General features: G+C 40.4%; 2 protein-coding genes across 3 annotated transcripts in view; both read right to left on the bottom strand.

Moving 5' to 3' along the window:
* rabgap1l (RAB GTPase activating protein 1-like) overlaps window positions 1-24,591 on the bottom strand; it is a 139,485-nt gene that overhangs the window by 70,460 nt on the left and 44,434 nt on the right. The gene's annotated exons all lie outside the window — the stretch shown is intronic.
* gpr52 (G protein-coupled receptor 52) lies at window positions 16,395-22,713 on the bottom strand. Its single transcript, XM_017701335.2, has 2 exons — window positions 21,311-22,713; window positions 16,395-21,059 (listed from the first exon to the last, which is right to left on the bottom strand). The coding sequence occupies exon 2, from the start codon at window positions 20,607-20,609 to the stop codon at window positions 19,488-19,490; it is 1,122 nt and encodes a 373-aa protein (XP_017556824.1). The 5' UTR covers window positions 20,610-21,059; window positions 21,311-22,713; the 3' UTR covers window positions 16,395-19,487.

Raw genomic sequence — 24,591 nt, 5'->3', positions numbered from 1 at the left:
AATTAAAAGCTGGGGGGCCAGCAGTCGCTCAGGGCCGTGCTGGAGCTTTTTGAGAGGTCTCCTGAGTCCGCAGCAGCTGCTCTCCTGGACAGACCGAAAACTCATCTGTCAGTATGCCATCACTGTTGGTTTAATAGCCAATGCTGTGTTGCATGCTAATTTGTTTGGCTGCAGACAACAGTTCCAAATTAGAAAGTGTGCATTTTATACTTCATGCAACATAACAGCTTCATCCAGTATGATCAAAACATCCATGAACAGTTCACCTTCAGACAGCTTTAGCTGTGGTTCAGCCACTGCAGAGTAGAGGATACTTGAATGGAGTGACTCCAGTTCATAAATTGGCCAAAAATCACAATAAATTTTCCCCTTACACCAAAAGTAATTTATCATGCCATATATATCTGGAGTTATACTGTATGTTAGATCTTAAGAATAGCCACAAGATACAATGTAGCTAGCAAGCAATGAAAGCCATTCATTACAAATCATCACATTCTTCAAATTAAGAAACACTGAGTTTTTAAACTCTGTAGCAACTCTATGATTATCTGCAACCTTTGTTTAAGCACAATATGCACTATATGGCCAAACGTATTCTTAAATAGGCTTACTTATGAAGGTTTTGCCACTGTATTTCATAGGATTATCTATAAATATTAAACTAACAAAAGTATGGGCAACATTCAGGCTTTAACCCTACTGTAAAACAGCAAATCATGTTAGCAAGAGGAAAACTGAGCAAATCTGACTCTTTGCCATCAAAACCTGTAAGAGGAAGTGTGAAATAGATCTCAAATCAGCATTAAAGGGTAAATTGTGCACCAATGCCTGCAAGTTTCAGCCTGACTGTCTAATATGTCTAACACTTGAGGTCATCAAGGGATTCAGTTGAGAGGGCACATGAGACTGTACAGCAGAAACAGCTCAGAGGTGCCATAACTCACTCACATGAGCCTGTAGCAGCCAGAACTATAACGCTTTCTCTCTTCTTACACACAATCACAAGCAAGGAAATGCTCGGTTTCCAAACTCAGAAAACTCTATTAACAGATCCCAACAGGAAAAGCGGTTCTAATAAATTAATACATGACATAGAAGGACAGATATTATAAGCAGAAAAATATATTTTCTAATTGCACATTACTGACAAGAGCCCTCCTGGACTCAGTTTCCAGAGAGCTTTTCAGGGTTGCCATAGTTACAAGACTTCGTTGAGTCTTGGGGGCTGCACAAATGGCACCTGAAAACCAGTGACAATCACTAAACTCGAATAAGTGGATTCAATTGCAAAAATCTGATCCGTCTACACATACAAGCACACACATTACATATCACACTGGCTTTACAATGACTCTAATGACATCGAAAGAAACATCAAAAATCAATTTTTGCTTAAAAAAAAAAAATTTGCTAAACCTAAACTACCAAGAAAAAGAGAAATGCTTTTGCAAGGTTCTTTTTGTTGTTGTTTGTAGTTTTTCCCAGTAGTTAATTTTTTTAATTGATATCTTGATACCAATGTTAACAAACTTGTCCCTTTAAATACATATTATATACTATATATTCATTTAGTATATACTTGTTATTCAACACTTGTAAATACAGCAACATACCGCACTGTGTAAAACTTGCAGTCAAGACTGCTACCAAATTATTTGGTTTTCAGCGTAAGGGAAAAAGGCTGAAAAGGCTGAACATTTTTTAAAAATTCCAAAAAATGTCAACCGGTAAATATAAAGATTTTCAGTATTTTGTGTGTCCACATCTTGCCTTCATCACAGCTTCCATTCTATTACAGGAGACTTTCAGGAGGTTTTTAAAAAAAAAAAAAAAAAAAAGAAAAAAAAGTTAGCAGGGTTATTTTTCCACAATTTCAAGGTTCAGTCTTAGCATCTCATGATCCAAGTAACCCCAAACACATTCAGTGATACTGAGGTCTGGACTCTGGGGTGGTCGGTCCATTGCTCAGAGAACACCGGCAGCTTCTCTGTTAAATCTGCAAATTTTCTTCTTTTTTGTCCATTTCTTTTTCTCAGTAACAGCTTCTTGACAATTCCACACCCTTTCAGACCCAGAGCAGACACACAAATTGGATAATTGCGCTTACACATACAGAAAACAGGTCCCCAATCTCTACCTAGTGGCAGAAAAAATGAAGAAGGAAAGGTGGAGGGCATAATGTAGGTCAAGTGGTAAACAGTATGACAATTGGCAGCATCCACAGAGATGATGGCAATTGAGTGAGCAGTCTGAGAGGGGAACAGGGCTGCTTACCCTGGTTTTGATAGATTAGGGTGGTGCGAGAGGAGGTCCAGGCTGATCTGTGAACAGCGTTGTGATCCTTCACTGTGTTCTGTGACCCGCTTTTCCTCGCTGATGGCATTGCAGTGTGAAATGAGTTCCTGGAAAAACATGGGGCTCCTCTAATTCTGCTGAATCCGTTGCACTCTTTTCTGGGCACATATGGGACAAAGAGGCTGCACTCAGGGGCGCCGAGTGGCTGCTGTTTCTAACAATGCTCATAATCACAGGGATGCAGGCAAGAGCACAGAAACAGTCATAAAAAAATTCTCAGGCCTGCTGCAGGCTGCATGTACCAAAACACACACTAAGGGGGAGGATGGGGAAAAACATCAACAGTGAAAAATTTATATTACAACATTTTGGGTGCAAAAAATATATATTTGTGTACGTAAACCCTTGTGTCATTATTTTATTATTTTAATAATCATTTTGATACATAGTTTTGATACATAATATCAAGTTCATTGGTTTGCACTGAGATATCAGTGGTACCAATGGGTAAATAAACAATAAACTGTAGCAGTGCAGGTTGAAGCCCAGCTGCTTGCATGCTGTTTATTGCTGTAACAGCAGGCAGGATTGTACCCCTCTCATTCAAACAGAGCTCTTAAATGTCTTTTGAAGCCCGAAGAGGCAGACCACACTCAAGGATGCTCACAAGAGACCTATGGATAAATCAATAAATCAATGAGCAGCAACCTAACAAAAGCAACAGCGAAGTGGAAAGCTCTACACCAACTCTGAAAGCTCTACATCCATGCTTAAATAAACGTGACTTTGAATTTGTTCAATTCAAATGTGTACATCAGCTCCACATCAATACACACACATATACATACATATATATACATACATACATACACACACACACACACACACACACACACACATATATATATATATATATATATATATATATATATGTATGTATATATATATATATATATATATATATATATATATATATATATATATATATATATATATATATATATAGTGGGGAAGCCTGGTCTCTCTTTTTAAGTGGGAGAACTTGCACAAGTGGTGACTGACTAAATACTTTTTTTCCCCACTCTGTGTGTGTGTGTGTGTGTGTGTGCACACACACACACAATACACAATGTAACACAGATGTAGCACAATTCAAACGAATAAATAATAATAACGTTATCCTTTTGGAGATACAAGATTTGTCTGACAACGGTGGTGATATTTATACACAGACTACATTTCCAAAAGTATTCGCTCGTCTGCTTTCACACGCATATGAAATTAAGTGACATGCCATTCTTAATCCATAGAGTTTAATATGTTGGCCCACCCTTTGCAGCTATAAAAGCTTCAATTCTTCTTGGAAGACTTTCCACAAGGTTCAGGAATGTGTTTATGGGAATTTTTGACCATTCTTCCAGAAGCGCATTTGTGAGGTCAGACACTGATCTTGGATGAGAAGGCCTGCAAACTCACTCATCCATGTCTTTAGGGACCTTGCTTTGTGCACTGGTGCACAGTCATGTTGAAACAGGAAGGGGCCGTCCCCTGCTTTACACCACTGTGTTCGATGCTTTGCATTGCGCTTGGTGATGTAAAGCTTGGATGCAGCTGTTTGGCCATGGAAACCCATTCCATGAAGCTCTCTACACTGTTCTTGAGCTAATCTGAAGGCCACATGAAGTTTGGAGGTCTGTAGCAATTGACTCTGCAGAAAGTTGGTGACCTTTGCACACTGCGCCTCAGCATCCGCTGACCCCGCTCTGTCATTTTACGTGGCCGACCACTTTGTGGCTGAGTTGCTGTCGTTCCCAATCGCTTCCACTTTGTTATAATACCACTGACAATTGACTGTGGAATATTTAGTAGAAGAAATTTCTTGACTGGACTTGTTGCATGGGTGACGTCCGATCACAGTACCACACTGGAATTCACTGAGCTCCTGAGAGCGACCCATTCTTTCACTAATGTCTGTAGAAGCAGTCTGCATGCCTAGGGGCTTGGTTTTATACACCTGTGGCCATTGAAGTGATTGGAACACCTGAATTCAATGATGTGGAAGGGTGAGTGAATACCTTTGGAAATATAGTGTATATCATGAAATTTTCAGTTTCATACAATGAAAATGATGTAACTGGATCACTGAAAGATTACTGAAGCTTATTTTATCCACTCATACAACTATAACAAAATGCACTGCTCTTAAAATGTTAAAATCTTCAAATTTGAGCAAAACTTTGCTATTAGCATTAAAATGTTATCATAATTAGCTTCACAAAATAAAGCAATTATTTCTTTGACAGTCCTAATAATAATAATAATAATAATAATAATAATAATAATAATATTATACTGCAATATGTTAAGTCGATATATTTTGTATTTCACAAATTGCAACAGAATCACACTCTGGCTGAAGTATTGCGATCGTATCGTGGGGCCTCTAGTGATTCCTGACTCCATCATGCACCCTGACTCGAATAAACAGCAGCAAACAACACACTTCAGATCATCTGAGAGTTCAGCCATATGAAAAAAGAGCAAAACAGTTTCCCCTCTGCTTGTGCTCCTGCGCACAAACACACACACTGGAGCTGCTCACTGCCCTGCTCTCTGAAGCCACCGCACTTGCAGACCTGTCTGCTCCTATAGTCTATGGACGAGGACAGAGAGAAGCGCACAGAAAATGAAATGAAGGCATTTACAAACACTGCCCTGGCACACTGTGTAGTCTGCTCAGGGGCAGCCAGAGGGAGAGGTGGGGGGAGCTGGAATTGATTATTATTTTTAATCTAATTAGCTACCGACTATTATTCAATTAACTGACTCTTTGATTCTTGCTCCTTCTCTCTTTGTTGCCACCATTATTTAAAGTGATTTCTTCTTTTATGGCACACTTCCTTTAGCGTACCACAATCTGACAGAGCAAGTGTTTACAACATTATAGACCACTATAGAGTGTTTTGCTTAAGTATAAATTGCATAAATGTTTCATGTTGTCAAAAACTAAGACTTGTTGACTAAGCTATGCAGGCTTAAGAGAGCAAGCAAGAGTGAAAGAGAGAGTGTGAGAGTGAGAGAATGAATGAGAGAGAGATGGAGAATATTAGTATACTAGAATATTAGGCTGATATTAGTATAAGAGCTCATTTAGAAAGAGAGTGTAAGTGCACAGAGAGAGGACCAGTCAGAAAATAGTGTGAAAGACACAGAAAATGTAGTGAGAGTTCACATAAGGAAACACAGAGAGAGAGAGAGAGAGAGAGAGAGAGAGAGAGAGAGAGAGAGAGAGAGAGAGAGAGAGAGAGAGAGAGAGAGAGAGAGAGAGAGAGAGAGAGAGTGTGAGTTCACACCGAGCATCATTGTGCTCAGAGTCATCAGTATTGTTCTGATCCCTCACTGACTCTCTAAAGCCCCACATGCCTGCAGACTCTGAGCCAAAGCTGCAAAGCGCTGTGTGCTCTTCCCTTCTGCGCATGTGGAACTTAAGAGCAACAAGAGAATTCCACAAGGACACCTGCCCCTCGCACCACACATACACTCCCCCCACCAATGCACTCTCCAGCATCTGTTCATAACCTGTTTGTTCAGCCACTAATTACATTAGCTGGTTATTCCATCGTGCTGCTATTTTGGGCTCGGAGACACACGATCCCTCTGCAGCATTTTTCACAGAAAACAATGGGGAGGGATTCAGATGAGTCACAGTTGCTGGGGAATATTGAAACGGGCTTGTGGACACATGCACACAGTTTTATCTAAGGGGCAACTGCCTCCAAGTTTAACAATTGTAATTAATTATCAGTGATCACAAGTGGAACATCAGGGAGGCAAATCTGCCTCTTTGTTTCCATGACGATGTAAAAGAAAGCACTCCAACATTTTCTGTCCCTCTCATGCTCTCTCACGCTCTCGTGCTCCCTCTCTCTCTTCGACACTCTGTAAATTTATTTAAAGAATTTCCAACAAAGAATTATTAATATTCAAATTAAGATGCCAAAAATAGAAATGCGCAGTGCAGCATAATTTTTTTAAAAAAGCTTTTTGTAAATCCCAGCTTTGCCTTTCATTCACCAAACATGCAAAAACCCACAGCTGTAGCTGGGAAAATTCGTACACAAGAGAGCTGTGACTGGCAGACAAGCGCTCCTTGGCTGAAACAGGCTCTCTACTATCCATCACTCTTCTCCATCTTCCTCTTAGAACTGAAAGGAACATCTGGAGCTCCAGATGCATTAATTGTCTCATGCAGACCACCTAAAAAGGAGATCCACTAATGTGCTGCCTGTCAAAAACTCGGGGGCACCTTGCTTTGTTTTTTTTTTCTGTTGCTTTTCAAAAATTTAAGTAAAAATATCTGTCAAGTTTTTATTGAAATAAAGCAGCTACTTGCTAATCGCTGTTGTCGGGAGAAAACCTTGTATCTCCAAAATGGTAACTTTACAGGAGAAAGAAAAAACCTACTGCAGTTTTAATGTAAGTCAATAGAACCAGCCAACCTTTCCAAGTCATTTTGGGCCGTTTCTTTTGGTCCATTCATCATGACATTTACACACAATGTAAAGGGCAACAGGTTCTTTGAAATTCTGTCAAAAACTGAAAAATGACAAAAATGGAGATACGAGGTTTTCTTCCTACAGCAGCTTCCTAATATATTGGTTGTACTGGTACTATATAATCAGTATTTTAATACACTCAGAATATTTTGCTTTAACCCTCAGCTTCTGGTTCATCTTCTTTGGTATGAAGAGCATGTTTTCTTGAGAGTTTTCTTTTCCAACCTAGTGTTAAAAGCACATATTGATTGTTCTGGTCTAAATACGGTTTAAACACCTAAAAAGTTTGTCTGCTAATGAGGGATTCTACGTGTAGGCTATGACAATGTTTCTCAGCCCTGGTGCCAGAAACCCACTGTCCTGCACATTTTAGCGGTTGTTCTGCTTTAACACATCCATTTTACTCAATTTCATGCAATGACTTGCTGTTAGTGAGCTTTTAAATGCATGTGGTGAACTCTTCAAATGTCTGGTTCCTATTATCATCACTGTGAACAATTCGTTCTTTGTAATTTGTAAACCACACTAAATCTTGATGATTGAGTAATACAGAAATTTTATAAATATACAGAAAAATACCTTTTAATGAATTTAAATTTCAAAATAGTGACATAGCATATGAAAAAAACACAACTGCCTGTTAAGCCTCTCAACTGCCGTGCACAGAACGCAAAGAAAAACACTGATATAATAAAATTATACCTAATGATGGACGGACGTCCAGCTTCTGTGTCTCAGAGCACGACGTCTTCCTCTCGCCGCTTCCTTTATAAGTACAGGTGAATGACGTTTTTCTGAGTCTGACGACAGTTTAAAGCAATTAAAACCACAAGCGTGCCAACTGGAAACTCGTCTCACGCCGACTGGACCTCACGTGATGTTCGCCGTCATGGTAACGTTTACTCTTAAGCTCTGCTCTATGCATGCACGTCATTTTGCATTGGAGTACTTCTAGCAAGCGTGTAAACAAAAATTTTCATCAGAACAGAGTGACAAACACCTCAGTCTGAATCTGTAATCCGATTGTTGTCAGTTATGCGTTATTATCATGTTAATTTTGACAGCATATATATATATATATATATATATATATATATATATATATACACACAGTGTATCACAAAAGTGAGTACACCCCTGACATTTCTGCAGATATTTAAGTATAACTTTTCATGGGACAACACTGACAAAATGACACTTTGACACAATGAAAAGTTGTCTGTGTGCAGCTTATATAACAGTGTAAATTTATTCTTCCCTCAAAATAACTCAATATACAGCCATTAGTGTCTAAACCACCGGCAACAAAAGTGAGTACACCCCTAAGAGACTACACCCCTAAATGTCCAAATTGAGCACTGCTTGTCATTTTCCCTCCAAAATGTCATGTGACTCGTTAGTGTTACTAGGTCTCAGGTGTGCATAGGGAGCAGGTGTGTTCAAATTTGTAGTACAGCTCTCACGCTCTCTCATACTGGTCACTAAAAGTTCCAACATGGCACCTCATGGCAAAGAACTCTCTGAGGATCTTAAAAGACAAATTGTTGCGCTACATGAAGATGGCCCAGGCTACAAGAAGATTGCCAACACCCTGAAACTGAGCTGCAGCACAGTGGCCAAGATCATCCAGTGTTTTAAAAGAGCAGGGTCCACTCAGAACGGTCCACAAGGTGGAGGAGCGCAAAGTCTTGAATATCCACCAGCTCCGTGATGTCGTCATGGAGGAGTGGAAAAGCATTCCAGTGGCAACCTGTGAAGCTCGGGTAAACTCCATGCCCAGGAGAGTTAAGGCAGTTCTGGAAAATAATGGTGGCCACACAAAATATTGACACTTCAGGAACTGTCTCTTACACAGCCAAAAGGATTCAGGACACATATTTGACAATGCACAATTTACCAGCCTGTGTCTTTCATACACGGTCACCATATCCAATCAAACTGGCTCTCCTCAATGCCACACTGAACCTAATCCAGATGTCTTAGGGAACTCATGAGGGCATGAACGTGTTCAGACTGCCAAGCAGGACATTAGCTCAATATATATCAATCACCTCAATGACACAGCACTGATTTAAGATCAGGTCCTTTGGTGCCCATTTAACAGTATTTGGTGCCCATAGAACTTACATAAAATATAAAATCTAATTTGAGGTCAAACAGTTTGATGATTATGGCTCACTATGCCTGTGGCCCAGTGGGACGGCACACTTATTTTCAGTCTAATTAATCTATGTCCATAACATGATCTGTATTCACAGGGTGTAAATGGCAGCGGAGCGCTGGACATGCTGATGGCCTGCAGGGAATGGGCCGGATCAGGCCGTCGCATTATCATGGGCAACTCTGGTGCCGGCAGATAAAGTTCAGCGAAATACCAGATGCTGGGGGCAAAGCTACGCTCTCCGGTGGTATTTTCATTCAGAGGGGAGATATTCTACAAGGACCTCAAAAGAGGAACATGGTTCAAGAGCCACACACAGCAGGAGAAGAAATTAAAAAAAGGAGAAGCTTTGACTGAGAGCTGTGTAGGAAAAAAGAGAGGAAGGATGGAGGGATGGAGGGAAAGGACAACAAGGACGGAAACAGAATAAGGATTAATAGGAAGGATAGAATGACGGAAAGGAAGAATGAGGACAAAGGACTGAGAAAATGGATGGATATAAAGAAAGCCTGAATGAGGATAAATGGAAGGGGTGGAGAGAAAGATTAAGAGGAAAGATAGATGATGTGGAGAGGAAGGTGAAGAGGGAAAGGTGGGGATAGAGAGGAAAGAAGGAGTGCAGATGAAATTAAGAGGAAGATTGGCGATATGGTGGGATGATGAGAAGGGATGGAGTGGAAAGATAAAACAAGGGGAAGGATGGAGAAATAGCATGAAGAGGATGGATGGAGGGGTGGAGAGCAAGCCGGGGAGTACAGATGGAGGAATGGACAGAAAGATGAAGAGTAAAGATGAAGAGATGGACAGGAAGGGCAAAGAGGAAGGATAAAAAGAGGGATGTAGGATGAAGAGGATGAATGGAAAGACAATATGGAAAGAAGAACGGATGAGGAGTAGGATAACGAAGAAAGATGGAAGCGTTGGAAAAAGGATGAAAATACATGGAGTGATCGAGAGCAAATATAAAGTAAAGGAGGGTAGGGTAGAACATGGATGATTGAGAAGAAGGGTGCAAAGAAGTGATAAAGAGAAGGGCGATGGTAAAGAGCATGAGATACAGCTAAAAAGGGGTACCAAATTCATATTGATGCCTAAGGATTTAGAATGGGATGTCATTCCCATTCCTGCTGTGGGTGTCCCAATACTTTTGGCCATATAGTGTGTGTGTACATATATATATATATATATATATATATATATATATATATATATATATATATATATATATATGGATGGCTCTCTTAAAGACACTCAGTAAAAAGAATAATATTGACTGTCCTGAAATGGCTTGTTCTAATGTAGCACATCACATCAGATAAAGCAGACATGTTAAATATTGCACATGTTTATAAAAATTTCCCTTTGGTAAATATGGGATGCCGTTCTTTAGAACTTTTGGCTTTATTTCTTACAAACTACTCACTCTGTAAAGCGTATAACACAAACTGTGATATTACGGCTCTATGGTTTGAATTTTTCTAGCAGAAATTCAGCTTAAGGTAGATAAAAGGCTCCTTTAACAGAGGGCTGGTCTTGTCCATGCCTTCCCAATTTCTTGTGCAGTAAGATGCAGAAAGTGGCCAGATGGTGGGATTCTCACATGGGCAGGCTACCAGCCCGATAGCAAAGAGTGGGTAGCAGTCACCAAACGTTAGCGTCAACTGGTCGTGGGCCCTTTAGCCGCTCTTCGTATGGAGCAGGAGTGCCACTCTGAGTTGGAGAATCCGCACATACCTCAAGAAGAAAAAAAACTGACACCCAATGTTGCATAATAGCTCTGTTAAGTTCAGAATATTTCTTCAGTGGCAGAAGTAAATACTGTAAACTGTAGCAACAGAAGGTCTCTATATTTGTAGTGCACAGAAACAAAAGAACTAGGCTATTTTTAGGTCTAGATTAGAGGCCCAGAGTTATTACTTTCATTTTGCTGCACTATTGTAAAGGCCACCACACAAATTCAGTCCCTCTGACATTCGGTGTCGATGCGCACCGCCAATCTGTGTCTTCCAACACAGTTCAGTTTCTCTGAGCACCACAGCGTGCACTCAGCAGTGTGTGACTGCAGTAAATGAAACCCTAAATGAGACCACAGAAACTGACAGGAGATATGTGGCTTGAAATTCATACAGAGACAAGTCAATATCCAGTAAACAAACAAATGCTAACCATCGGTTATCTTAGCTAACATCACTAGCACCATCGTGACTTATTTAGGTCAGAGTTTCATTTTGTTCGCTAAACCAAAATGTTATAATTTCACATGTAAAAGTTTTGTTCCATTAAACAAACTTGTAGTTAACTTGTGTCACTGCAACACTATTTGGTGTGAGCAAATACACAGCACTTCCACTGCTTGGTAGCTTGAATGCAACTGTGTATTTGCATAATTAATCGTAGTTCAATACAAAATGAATCATTTACATTCTGACAGGACTGAGTCTGACCTAGGTTTGTGAGATTGTGTGGAGGATACTGTCGTCCAAACGCACACCCCAGCCATCACAGACTGACGGTACTAATGTTGGATTATCTGACATTTAAATCAACCAGTTTGACTGACAATCTTGACAGATCAATTCATGATACTATAAGTAATCAACTCAAGCCTTGCTCAACCTTTTCTGTTTATCTTGACGTTAAGAAATGACAAAAATTGGGCAAAAATAATGTAATTTTGCTTTCTTTCTGCAAAACAAGACTGTCTACACAGCAATAACTTTCCATCAAATTCAAATCTTAATAAAATATCTCCTCTCATACCAAGAAGTACAAATACTAGTACAGCTTCAAAGCTTAGAATTAGCATATTTGCCCAAGCTTCTCTGTTTTAATGATTTTGAGGGAGGAGTAATTAACATCAGACTCAACAATAAATCAAAGCTGATAACAGAAATTCTAAATGCGTTACATCTGCAACTTCCTAACAACAATTAGAAACACAAGCATCACCTAGATGGATCATATCTGAAAAGGTGAAATTAGTTAGATGGCTTCACTATGCCAAAGCTTTTCTTCTGCAACAAAGGATATTAATAGGGAGTTTGTCACCATTTTGCTGCAGCAACAGCATCTATACTTCTCAAAAGGCTTTACACTAGATGTTGGAAAATTGCTGTGAGGATCAGCCATGAGAGCATTAGTGAGGTCTGGTATTGACGTTAGATGATTAGCTCTGGATCCCAAACACCTCTCCAACTCATCAAAGGCACTGGATGGAGCTCGATCATTCGAGAGAATGCAGCCCAGTTCTGGAGAACTTTATATCCTCTCTAGCTGAAGCTTGAAATTAGGCTCATGTGCAGCTGATCCACATCCAGTCCACTGGTCAATGCTTTCCCATGGAGATCACAGAAGCTGTGTGTAGCTGAATTCACTAATTAGAAGGGGTGTCGATACTTTTGGACACAGTGTGTATACCAGGCCATTTGTGTTGAGTGATATATTGGGCATCCCTCAATACAAATACCACCCACACCAGCCCTCAGTGTCCCATCCAAACCACATGAACGAGATTCAAGGGGCCATAATTAGCAGCCACCATTAAGCCTAAAGAGATGGGGGGAGGGGGATTAGCACTGTGAGTAAGAAGAGAAGCAAATGCTTCGTCTTTGATTAGCGAGTGCAGCCTCACCTCGCTTCACTCTGAGAAGGACAGGTGTTCTTCCTGCTCCCTGCCTCGAGTGCCTTACGAAAAGGGGAGAAGTTCTTTTGGAGTGGCGCGACGGTACAGATTAATATTAAATGGAATTCATAATACAGCATGGAGAGGATTTTCATAAATATTCACCAGCCTGGACTGTAAGCTTCTCTTGGTTGTGTTCATAAATATGGATGAAAGACTGGCAGGGAGAACAAATGTCTAACAGTTTTTAGCCTATTGGAGAAAGAGAGAGTGACATAAGACAAAATTCAGAGGTTAGCTGTCTTCTAAAACTAGTCCTTTTCCAATTTTGAACATAATAATCTGTAGTACTCACTGATTTTGCTGACCGTTAGTTATAGTAACATAATAACTAGTCTTAGAGGCAAAAAGGGAGCATCCGGAGACTACATGCCATTAACACAAACTCAACAAGTTAAATGCAAAGTGACATCAGCTTGGCTATGTGACTTAAGGGGGACAGTCGCAACAGCGTAAACAGAACAATTTTTACATAACTAAAGACAGAGAACACTATATTTGGCCTTCTAAGGAAAATCAGTGGGCAGACGGTTGCTCAAAAGCACATGGTTTAAAAATATTTTTATTCACAGCTGCATATCGGGAGGTTAATTTACAAAACTAAGAAAGCAATATTTGTATTCAATATCTAACATACTGTACTACATGCAGTGTTCCTTAAGTAGTGATGATCTCCACGATTGTGATTTATATAGCAACACATTACAATCAGAACTGTGATCGGTGCCCATATAAGTGTATCAATTCCTTTGTATTATAAGATTTTTTTTTTGTAGGATATGCAATGTCATGGATACATTTATCGGTGGGCAGTAAGATATTCATCATTACTGTGATAAAGATGTCAAAATATACTTTTCTAAGCACTGAACAACTTTGTTACATCAAAATGAGAGCATAACTCATTCTTTTTCACTGAATTTAGTGCAGAATTGAATAAAATGATTGGAGCCATGGTTCAAACATCAAAAACATCATGAGAATATTGATTTGTGACCCAGCATCATGAATCAAACTGCGTGCTGGGTGTTGTCATCACAGCCCTAGTTGTGCAACATGGTGTATTACCCTGATTTCAACCAGGCTACGCACAATGCTGACATTAGGATTTCTTTTTTGTCTTTCAAATAAAGGTATGAGGACTGCAGCAGTGACGGCCACCCACTGAGAGGAGCCATGCTGAGCTGCTGACAGAGAGAATGTCAAACTGGGTAAGCAACTGAGGTGATAAGATGGCCCTTTTTAACCAAAGCATTGTTACTAGCTTGTCAGTCACAGAGTGAAGGCAAGGTAAGGCAAGGCACAATACTGTATTAACTCTAGAAAGAAGTAGAAAGCCCCACATTTATTGGAAAACCCTCCAGCAAAATGAACTAATACTGAAGGAAAAGAGTCTAATATCCTCTACAGGCTCGATAACATCTGTTAATGAAAACCTATGTTTACTTATGGAGTCTTTAATTAATAAGAGGAAAGAGAGACCGATTATGATTAAAGCAGATGAACTGGTCTTGGTTTTCCGTGCTAAGCAGCACACCTTTAATGACAGTTTTGGCCCTCTTTAGCCAGCGTCTGTGACGAGGCATGCATTAACTCCAAAGTCAGCAAAGGGCAGGTGCCCTGCAGGAGCTCAGCCCAGCCCACATCACTCCACCCTGCCTGATAAGTGTCCCTAAACCAGCAGGCCGCATGCTCCAAAGAGACAGCCAGACACTTTTCCACAAGACATGAGCTAATCCTATTTCAGAGTGACTGCAGTAACATGATAAAGAAAAAAAATCTTGCCTGCATCATCAAACTGTAGTGCTGGTTGATGTATTGTCTATACTGGTACACTGGAATTGCTGTCACACAGGATAATTTATTTTTAGTTTTAGCTGTACTGATGGATAACTTTAGTAAATTGCAGTGTTTGTCATTTGCTGCGTGCTTCAAATTGCTTTGAATGAACAATTCAAAACACATCTACCTAAATTAATAGTAAGTTTCCTGCCTGAAAATTTGTTTTCTATCTAGTTAACATTTGCAATATAAACAAAATGGTCTGGATCAATGTAGTTCGTTTCATCTGCAAATGTGAAAACATTTTTGGATGGTTCAGATTTTCAGACCGGTTGCAGGAAGTTAGTGGGATAGGTGGGATATCGCAATCCATTAAACAGCAGAACAGGAATCAGAACAAGGAGAAAAGAAAAATTGAGCCACGTTTGTACACAGGGAGAGGAGGAGACAAAATATTTAATTGTAATTAAGTAAAAAAAATATTTATAAAAAGTTGGTAAAAAACTTTATTCTTATTTAAACTTTAATCTTATTTTCTTGAGATGATAGAGAGGACATCCCTTCCCCCCCCATTTCAAACGGAAAAGGCTTCCCACTGACTTGACAACAGGCCAACATCAGACGCTCCTCTACAAACCAATCAGTATTTAGTACAGGGAGACGCAGCCCACGTAGGTGATGAAGATGGGATGTAGGTGTGTCATGCAAAGTTCTTCATTGTGCTCATTAAATTGCAATGTGAAGCCAAAACTAGCCAGATCAAATGTATACACTAACACAAACATGAATATTTATAACATAATATTTATATTATTTTTTATTGTTCTATTTCTCTAGAATTAATGTTTATCTTTACGAATAGTGTTTTTTTGTGTGTCTATTTAAACTCATACTTTTCCTGTTTACCGTCTATTTAATGTTATTGTTACACCATGGGGTCAACACAATTTTAGTAAACTGTATGTCGTGTACATATTGTAATATTGACAATAAAGCTGACTTGACTTGGTTTGGACGTTTAGGTGTAAAAACGCCCTAAATCATCATGAATGACTATGAATGTGTACATCTAAACCATTGCATTATACAAATATTTTACCAACTTTTTAAATATTCCCCTTTAATTATCACCTGACACTGACAAACTCAAAAAAATACTGAATTTAATTTTAGCAAAACTACCCAGCATAAACTTCATTCACGACAGATACTGAAGTACCAAGAGCCCATTTTAAAGTTATATAACAAGTCTAGGCTCTGTAAAGTCAAACCCTCCCTGAGGCTGCCCAAGGTTCAGGCCATACAGTAAATGGCCACTGAGAATGCTCATGGATTATTCATGTGGGACCCAAGGTCCAAAGACTGCCATAATCATGGAAACATTTGATGCGCTCATTAGATTTCAAAAAAGGTCACTTCATTTTCCTCCCTGGCTCCAACTGCACCGCTCTAATTTCCCTTCTGATGAGGGGCTGTAACCTTTCTAGCAGCAGGTGTGGACAGCACACCCTGCTGTGTGGGCAGGCTGGGACCACTGAGGAATGCCGTTCTGGGACCAGTCAGGTCAAAACACCTGCAGGACATGTACGACTCGGTGTAAAACCATTACAGAGGTGACCACTGGACAGAAGACTAGACAGCAGGCACTGCAACCAACAACTGTGAAGGACAAACACAAAGTAGATTCTTTACAGGGTTAAAGGATGGAGACACGCTTAATCACAGGGTTTTAGCCCTAATTAAGAGTCGCACAATACCTACTGGTTACCTCACTGACAGGGGCATAATTATGATAATGTTATTCATCTAGTATTGACATTCATTTGGTGCACATGACCATAAAAAGGGCATAGAGGTCATATTCACACCAGAATTCCAAACCAATGTGCACAAAAGGAACGACGTTCAGTCACGGTAATCTCTGCTCACTTTTAATATACTGGCAGCAACAGCAAAACCATAGTCTCTCACAAAATTTTCAAAATAAAAAAATATATACTGTTTAATTTATTGTCTTCCCTGACAAAAAAAAAAAAAAAAAACAAAACAAAAAAATAAAAAAGAACAGTTAAATTAACATCAGCGATCTAGTTCCACATACACTACGGAATGTGCCATCACTGGATAGAGTCATACAGTTGCATTAGGGAATGTACACTAGCTGTAGAGAAATACAAATACAGCTACACATAAATACTCCAATTATCAGGTATCATATCCATTCGCACATTACAAAATAAATAAATAAATATATAGTGAATTGTTTAAAGTAGTCTTCTAATTTCAAAAGCAACTGATGCCCTCAGAAATGCACTTCAAGGCAAAAGATATGGTTTGCTTTTTCTCGTTTCATCTCATTTTTAGTACTTATTATCTAATGCACATCTACTAGGCTAGTTGTTTTTCTGGGATGTAAAGAGCAGTAAAGTCCAGCATTTTTATTTTACAGGGTTCAGACATCCACCAGCAAATAAAGGATGCTAAGACCAAATGGACAAGAAAACAGAAACTGTTCCTCATGTAGCCGTTAAAACATCACTCTAATAAATATAAAGCTTTTTTCCCCATAAAACCACATTTCACAAAGATGTCAGCTACTGTTTAAATTCTCTGGGATGTTAGAAGCAACTGTCTTCAGGTCATTACATTGTTGACCTCAATCAATGTATGACTGAGTATGAAATATGCTGAAGACTCAATTTCAAAATACTGAACAAAACATTTACACTCATCTAATTTATATTTATGTAGACCGTCTTGTATAGAGAAAGTCAAATCACCGAAGAGGACAAAAGGTGAAATGGGTTAAACAATATAAAACTTTTGCAAAGAGCAACAGAAGAAAAATATAAGCACTGAAGAAAATGACAGTACTAAACCTTTTTATATTTTGCTGAATATACATCACTTGCAAAGGCAAAAGAAAGAAAGGACTATGAAGCATATGTGATAGAGCACTGTGCAAAAGCTGAGACCCCACCCCCCTTCATTTACCTAATATTCAGTCCTAATGGCCAAATTATACAAGTTATTCATTAGAAATGTATTAGTAGATTAGATGTTCGATAGTCAATCAATCAAGGGGAAAGTTTCCAAATCTGGAGTTCAAAAAGTGATTAAAAGACTCCTAACAACTGTGCAAGACCTGGCAGACCACCCAACAAGTCACCATTTTACAGCACTTAAACCTTTTATTTTTGAGAAAGAAAAGAACAACTTGATGCTATGGGTCTGAAAAGATGTGTAGGTGTCAAAATGTCATTACTGTGAAAAAGAAACGACAAAAAAAACTGCACATCAAACAAAGAAGCTGCTGGTGTTCTTAGAACAATGAACTGACCACTCCAGAGTCCAGACATGAACATCACTGAATGGGTTTTAGATTACTTGGATTTCGAGAAGCAGAAAATGCAACCAACTTCTAAGACTGAACTTGGAGGTATAGAAAAAAAAATCCCTGCAGATTTCTCTGAAAAACTGAAAGCAAGTCACCAAAAAAAATAATTGAAGCTGTAAGAAAGGTGGACACAGTGAACACTTAGCTTTTTCCCCCCAATACTGAAAAATGAATAACTTATACTAAATGGCCATTTCAACTAGAAATTAAATTAATGAAGGGTGGTCTTAGACTTTTACACAGTACAGTACAGGAAAATGAACTTGATTTTTGTGATTAAAGGAGAGGTTTGATTTGCTGTATCACCTTTAGCAAAACTGAATTAAAAAAATACATTTATGGAAATATAATAACTAGTCAAAAGATAAGAAAAACAAGTCATATTCATATGAAACAAATTAAGAAAAAAAATCTACTGCATAAAAGTAAAAACAGTTGTTTAAAAAAATATTACACAAAGTTCTCTTCCAAAACATCTTAGGCACAGACAGAGATAAACCTATAATGGAAATTACAGGTGCAAACAAAATGACCCCTGCTTCCATACCAGGAAACATGAACTTCAAGTGAACTTTCTGCTGATTAAACAAAAAAAAAAAACAACAACAAAAAAAACTGCTGTGTTGTGTGTTTTTACGGGGTCACAGAATCACTGCAGACAGGCAGGTCTAATTACATACAGCCAAGGTATACACCACTGAAAACTAAGGTACAATTCACAACTACTACAGGCATTGTTTATATTGTGCATATGTGATATTTCAGCATCTCTACGAAAAAAGATCAAAATTTGGAATGCATATTAATAAATGTCTTGGATCAACTGCTCTTGCCCTTTGCCGCACCTTGTTCAACTCAGACGTTCCTACGCAACACCTTGTAATAGGCTTTGCTGTACCTGCTTTTGAGTCCATCTAAATTCAAGACACAATGTGCTATACTAAGAAAACTAGCAAGGGTCTTTGAGAGGAAAGCGCATGATTGTGGCATAAATCTGCACCTTTACTCTGATGGAAACCTTTCTCGGAATGACAAAAAAGAAACAGTTCAATTGTGAACAATGTCCTTAAGCCACAATCTTCTTTGTATAGCAGCCGTTTTGGTACAGAATGTAACTGAATGTAAAAAATATATTCATCAGAATCTAAAAACATCTACAAGATATAAACAATGAGCATGTGCCTGACTCAGAAGGTGCCATCTGCATCCAGAGAGAGAGACATCAATAACAGGGGAGTCAAACTGGTCCCTACTCTTTCGGGGAAGTTGACTTCTGCTTTGACATTTCCACATTTTTGCTTACAAATGTTCTAAAAACTTTGTGTCAAACAGTTCATCAAGTCATGCCCACCAGTCATTTAGTGATATTTACAGAAGCAAGGCAGGTGCCACTTTATTATTTACAAGGAATGTAGTCAATCTATGCTGAAAATGCCCATCCACCAGCATGGAGTTTTGATACAATTTGGTGTGATGCCACTACGTGGAAACCTTTATTTGACAGTTATCAACAATCTTAAATCACTGTTGAAATTAACCATTTCAATTAATCCTCTTCTTCTTCGATAGATCCTATAATGTTTAGCAGCTTAAGTTCAGCTCCAGCAAGATTCAGATTGAACATGAGTTTGCTCTCTTCCTGGGCTTTGGCTCTCTGAAGTCCTTGTCATCATGAGCACAAGGGCTGAAAGAGCAGGAGGAACAGAGCGTCTGGGAGAGCCTACGCATCCCAAGCCGGAACACGCTGTTGGACAGGCTGTAGATGACGCAGTTGCAGAAGCTATTGCTGATCGCTAACCAGGTGGTGACGAAGGACAGTGCAGGGCTGTCCAGAACGTGGGAGCTCTCCAGAAGAAAGTAGATGATGTAGGGAAGCCAGAGCATGTAGAAAACGCTGGTGATACGGAAGAGTACCATGGCGTAGCGCCTGTCCGGCCCATGGCCTGTGTGATGCCCCCCTTCGCCAGCCTCCATCTCCTGGCTGGGAAAGCGAGCCCTCCGTTCACTAATTTCCCGATTATGCTGCTGGCAGATGCGGAAGATGTGAAAATAGGTGAAGCACACCACAAGAGCTGCTGGAGCATACAGGAGGCACACCACAAAACCAGTAAAAAGGGCTGAGGTTGGCCAGGAATTGGCGCACCACTCAAAGATGTCCCCGTGGTACCCGGGCTTGCCCCAGCCAAAGAAGGATGGGAGGAACACAATGCAAGAGTAGATCCAAATCAGGATGATGCAGCAGCGCAAACGACATGGTGTCACTAGCTGGTTGTAGGAGAGGGGCTTGGTGATGGCCAGGTAGCGATCTACACTTATACAAGCCAGGCAAGCCATGGAGACACTCTTGAGTACAGAGATTACATAGCTGAACACCTGGCAGGTGAGGGGCTCTTGGACACCAGCTGGGTAGTGCAGCAAGGAGAGAGTGGGCACAAGGCAGCTTAGCCCCACTAGCAGGTCAGCATAGGCCATGGTCTGGATGAAGTAGCTGGTGGTGTAGTGGTGTAGCAAAGGGGCACAATGGAACACAAAGATGACCGTCAAATTCCCAGCAATGATGAGCACTGTCAGCAGCACAATAACAGCAGTCTCTAAGACACAAGCCTCCATGCCCTCGTTCTGTGCCCAGCCCAAAGGACAAGAGTGGTTCAGAGACACAATGAAGCCAGAACTGCTGTTTCCAGCTGGGACTGGTTCGACGAGTCCTGATTGGTTCATTGTCCTGGACCCCATCCAGCCGGGTTAGGCTCCTCAGTTCTACACTCAGTGCAGATGGCTTGTAACCGAAGCCCTGTATGCACCTTGTCAGTAATCTCCTTCAGCAAACACAGCTCTCTCTACTTTCTTTTTACATTTCACCTCTGCCTTTCACATACCTTGGTCTCAACGAGCACTGACGAAAATCAATATAGCCCGCAAGAGAGAAGGAAGAAAAAATGTCCACTTCTCTTCTCGAATCAGTCATGCTTCAAAAAGGTCCAGTACTAGCCAGGCAGATGTGTTTCCTTCCCAAAAAGGACGACTGGTTCTGAAAATGGTGAGCGAAAGAGCAGCATGGCAGTGTTGACAGCCAGTCGGTTGTCAACATTTACGGGAGTTGTGAGAGATCCCCCGACAGCAAGCTGCAACATCAGCGTCTACTAATTTCCTAGGCTGTCCTCACAGGGGCAAAATTCAAGGGATCTGAGAACAGGACATGACCAGAAGAACAAGGAATCAGACACAGCAGTTTCCTATGCACATGTGCCTATAGGAACATTTGCATCTGTCAATACTGTAGGTATTTCTGTTCACTATTTCACATGATTATTTAGGAAAACAACACAATATCTTGTTCATTTCAATCATGTATCTGTGAAGCCACGGAGAAAACTGGAACAATCAGTTTCTTTAGATTAAGGTACAGTAAAGTCAGTCATTTTGTTTAGTCATACCTTTTGTAGATTTGCATAAAATCCCAGCTGTAAAAGTTTCACTGGTTTTAGCACATTCCAGGGTTAGACATAAGCACACGCGCTACGCTTCTAAATGTGGCCTTTGGAACGTGGACCTCACGGCCACTGTCTGGACCCCCCCCCCCCCCGTTAGCTTTCTATTGTCCAAAATCCAAACACAGACACATGGTAGATAAACACAGAGCACTCTGTGGAACTTTGTGTCAGAGCTCTTGTTCCCGCAGACCATTTGGAGACTGCTGTGTTTACAGCCCACAGTCATCTGACTAGGGTGAAAAGAAAATAATTAAAATTTCAGGATCATATTATATGCGTACCATCTCACAGTTTCTGTTTGCTTAATCCAAATCGGTATACTTTCTTGAACTTTACTTGTGTTGGAAATAAGGGTAAGAGGAAAAAAATCAAGTCATGTTTGAGATGAGACGAGGCTAGAGTGTCTTTGCTCCTTAGGGAAAATCTTCTCAGGTATCCTGAACAAGGGGCAAATCATGATATGTGCATCCTTCTTTCCCCCTTTCTAAACAAACTTGTGCCCTGGTACTCTCCCAGGTATTTCTTCCTGAAAAAGTGATAACAAAACTCTATATATCCTCATATCGGTAGCCCAGTGTGCCGCTGATATTACCGACACATGCCTGGATTGAATCAAGTGTCAGTGTTGTTGAAGTCCATGCAGCAGTCTCCCTTTTGATTTCCCTCCTTTTGTTCTGTCAAAAGGGTTTTCTGTTACGCAGCAGCGACAACATAAGATAACAAAAAAATCTACTGGAGATGAAAAAGGGGGAGGAATCCGGATGGCACCGCTGTCATTGTCTTCAGTCAGCTGTCCCAGCGACCTACGAGCTTCTCAAGCCTGACACCGGTCCCTCGCTGAATGTTACGCACCCACTGGGATCCAAATCAGCAAATAAGGAAATTAATTCTTTACATTAGACGCTCTTGAAAAAGGACAATATTAAAAAAAAAACAGATGAACACAAAAACGCAGAACAGAAAGAAGGGTGGTGTGGGCAAGTAACGCAGAGGCAATGAGCAGAGCTATACCGCTGGTGCAGTGGGCAAGAGATGCTGCGAGCGGCTTCCACTTGCCTCTCCCCTTTCAGTCTCTCAGTCTCTCTCTCTCTCTCCCTCTCTCTCCCGCTCTGTGTTTCACACACTCCCTCCCTCGCTGCCAGCCTCTCTCCCTCACTCGCGCTCACCCACTTTCCCCGCCCTCCTCTTTGGGCTGCACCTGAGGTCCTGTTCCTGTCTCAACTCCCCGTCCTTTCTATCTTTCTTTCTTCCTTCCTTTCTTTCTCTCTCTTTATCTCCCCTCCCCCATTCTCTCATTAGCTTTCTCTAGATACACATCCAAGATGATTCCCATACAAAACTAATCAAAGGTTTTTATCCTGCTCTCATGCCTCCAACTGCTCCCTGCCCTAATTTCTTTTTTCACTACTCTCTTTATTACCCCTCCCTTCCCCTCTCTCTCCCTTCCTCTTTCCCCTCCCTCTTCCCTTTAGCCACTGTGCCTCAAGTAACTTCCACAGACCAATGACCAAGCCGTGCTATCCCTACCCCTTGGTTACAGTTGCCAGGCATTTTAGCTAGCTGGGACCCCTCCCAAAGAACAACTGACATGGTGCAACAAACAGAAACAAATCAGAGATTAAGGAAGGGGCTGGTGATTGTGTCCATGTGTTTTGGGGGAGGGAGACACTTTGGAGACTGAAGTATTTGGATGCCATTCACTAATCTGTTCTGCTACACTGTAATGCCTAAAATCATAGGTTTATACCATCGCACTGACAGTATGAGTAGAAAGTGCAGTTATGAGAACTCGTTGAGTGAAGAGCAGCTGCTACTCAAAGACAGAAGAGGCCATGTGGACCTGCTGATCTGTACCTTGTGGCACAAGCCACTATGGAACAGGGCCAACCAGAAGGCTGTGTTAATAATTCATCATAAAGGGCTTGGAACAAAAGATAACACCACCACAATGATCACAGTCCCTTTTATCCTTTATCTTCTGTGCTTTTTGACTCCAGTCACTCCGGCTCTGTGCTGGGGCAAGCAGACTCGTCACTGCTCTATATAACGGCTGCTCAAGTCCAGGTCAGGCTGCTACTGCCATTGGCACTTGATGGGGGAAAACCCCATCGTGTGTTATAAAATGTGCTACTAAAGGGAAATTATTCAAAGCCAAGTCTTTGGTCATGCAGAATGGCAGATTACTACTGCAAAGGAGAAAAAAAACAATCATGAAAACTGGCAGGTCAAAATTTGTGGCAAAATTAGTCTATAGTTAGAAGTCAGAGGTGTGGATAACATCATGATATACTTGACATACTTAAACATTATTCACTTGTCATCCACTTCTTGAAATGCTCAGATGTGCGAATTCTATGTGAATCTGGTGATCATTTTCTATACAGTCTTGCTTAGTCGAAAGAAGAACCTTCCATTACATTTATGACATCTTTGTAAATTTTTCACTGCTTGACATCAAAACAAACAAAGGCAGAAGACTTGAAGCGGTCAAGAACATAAACGTATTTCACTCCATAACTGACTATGTAATTATGCAAAGCAATTAAGGAAGCAATAACTTCAAAGGCTTAACAATGTGATGTCTAATACACAATATATGATGCCTAGGCACGTCCACAGATCGATTCCAGGGGGGCTTGAGCCCTGTCCTTTCACCCTCTTCTTGGTTGGCCTGTATAATAACAGAGTTTGATACAGCCATTCTTCACGATCCATTTTGACAAGGCTCAGCCTCACCCCAGAAACAGAGCTCAGATCAGTCCGAGTTACACAAACTTTGTCTCCCTTGAGCACCCCCAATAGTGCAGTACTGGGACAGTACAGCATCACATTGCATAATACAGTTATTAAGAACAACCTAGCGATCTTGGCAGTAATGGGCATTAATAACTGTAGAAACCAAATCTGTGTTATAAAATACAAGGATTTACTCCAGACTGTTAAACCCCTGGTTTTATGTAGAGCTCTTAAATAGTTAAAACTCACAGCTTCAGCATTACTAGCAAAGTGGGTAATATTACATGCTTGAACTTCAATCTCAACTCAAAAACTCTTTACGCTAAGTTTGTTTTTTCTGAAACATGATTACACAATCTCTGTTCCTAAGACTGATTGCAATTGGCTGTAAATTAAATTCAGCTTAATTCACATTCATGATTTTTTTGCATTGAGCCCCTGCCCCCCACAATGTCTGTGCATAAGCCTGAGACTGGTCCAGTGGCCTG

The sequence above is a fragment of the Pygocentrus nattereri genome, chromosome 15, assembly GCF_015220715.1.
Source record: "Pygocentrus nattereri isolate fPygNat1 chromosome 15, fPygNat1.pri, whole genome shotgun sequence".
Lineage (NCBI taxonomy): Eukaryota > Metazoa > Chordata > Actinopteri > Characiformes > Serrasalmidae > Pygocentrus > Pygocentrus nattereri.
Note: the sequence above shows the minus strand (reverse complement) of the source record. Positions and strands in the feature narration are given on the sequence as shown.

Bases quoted from the DNA above. Each gene is read 5' to 3' on its own strand.
- gpr52 (XM_017701335.2), bottom strand. From the start codon at position 20,609: ATGGGGTCCAGGACAATGAACCAATCAGGACTCGTCGAACCAGTCCCA.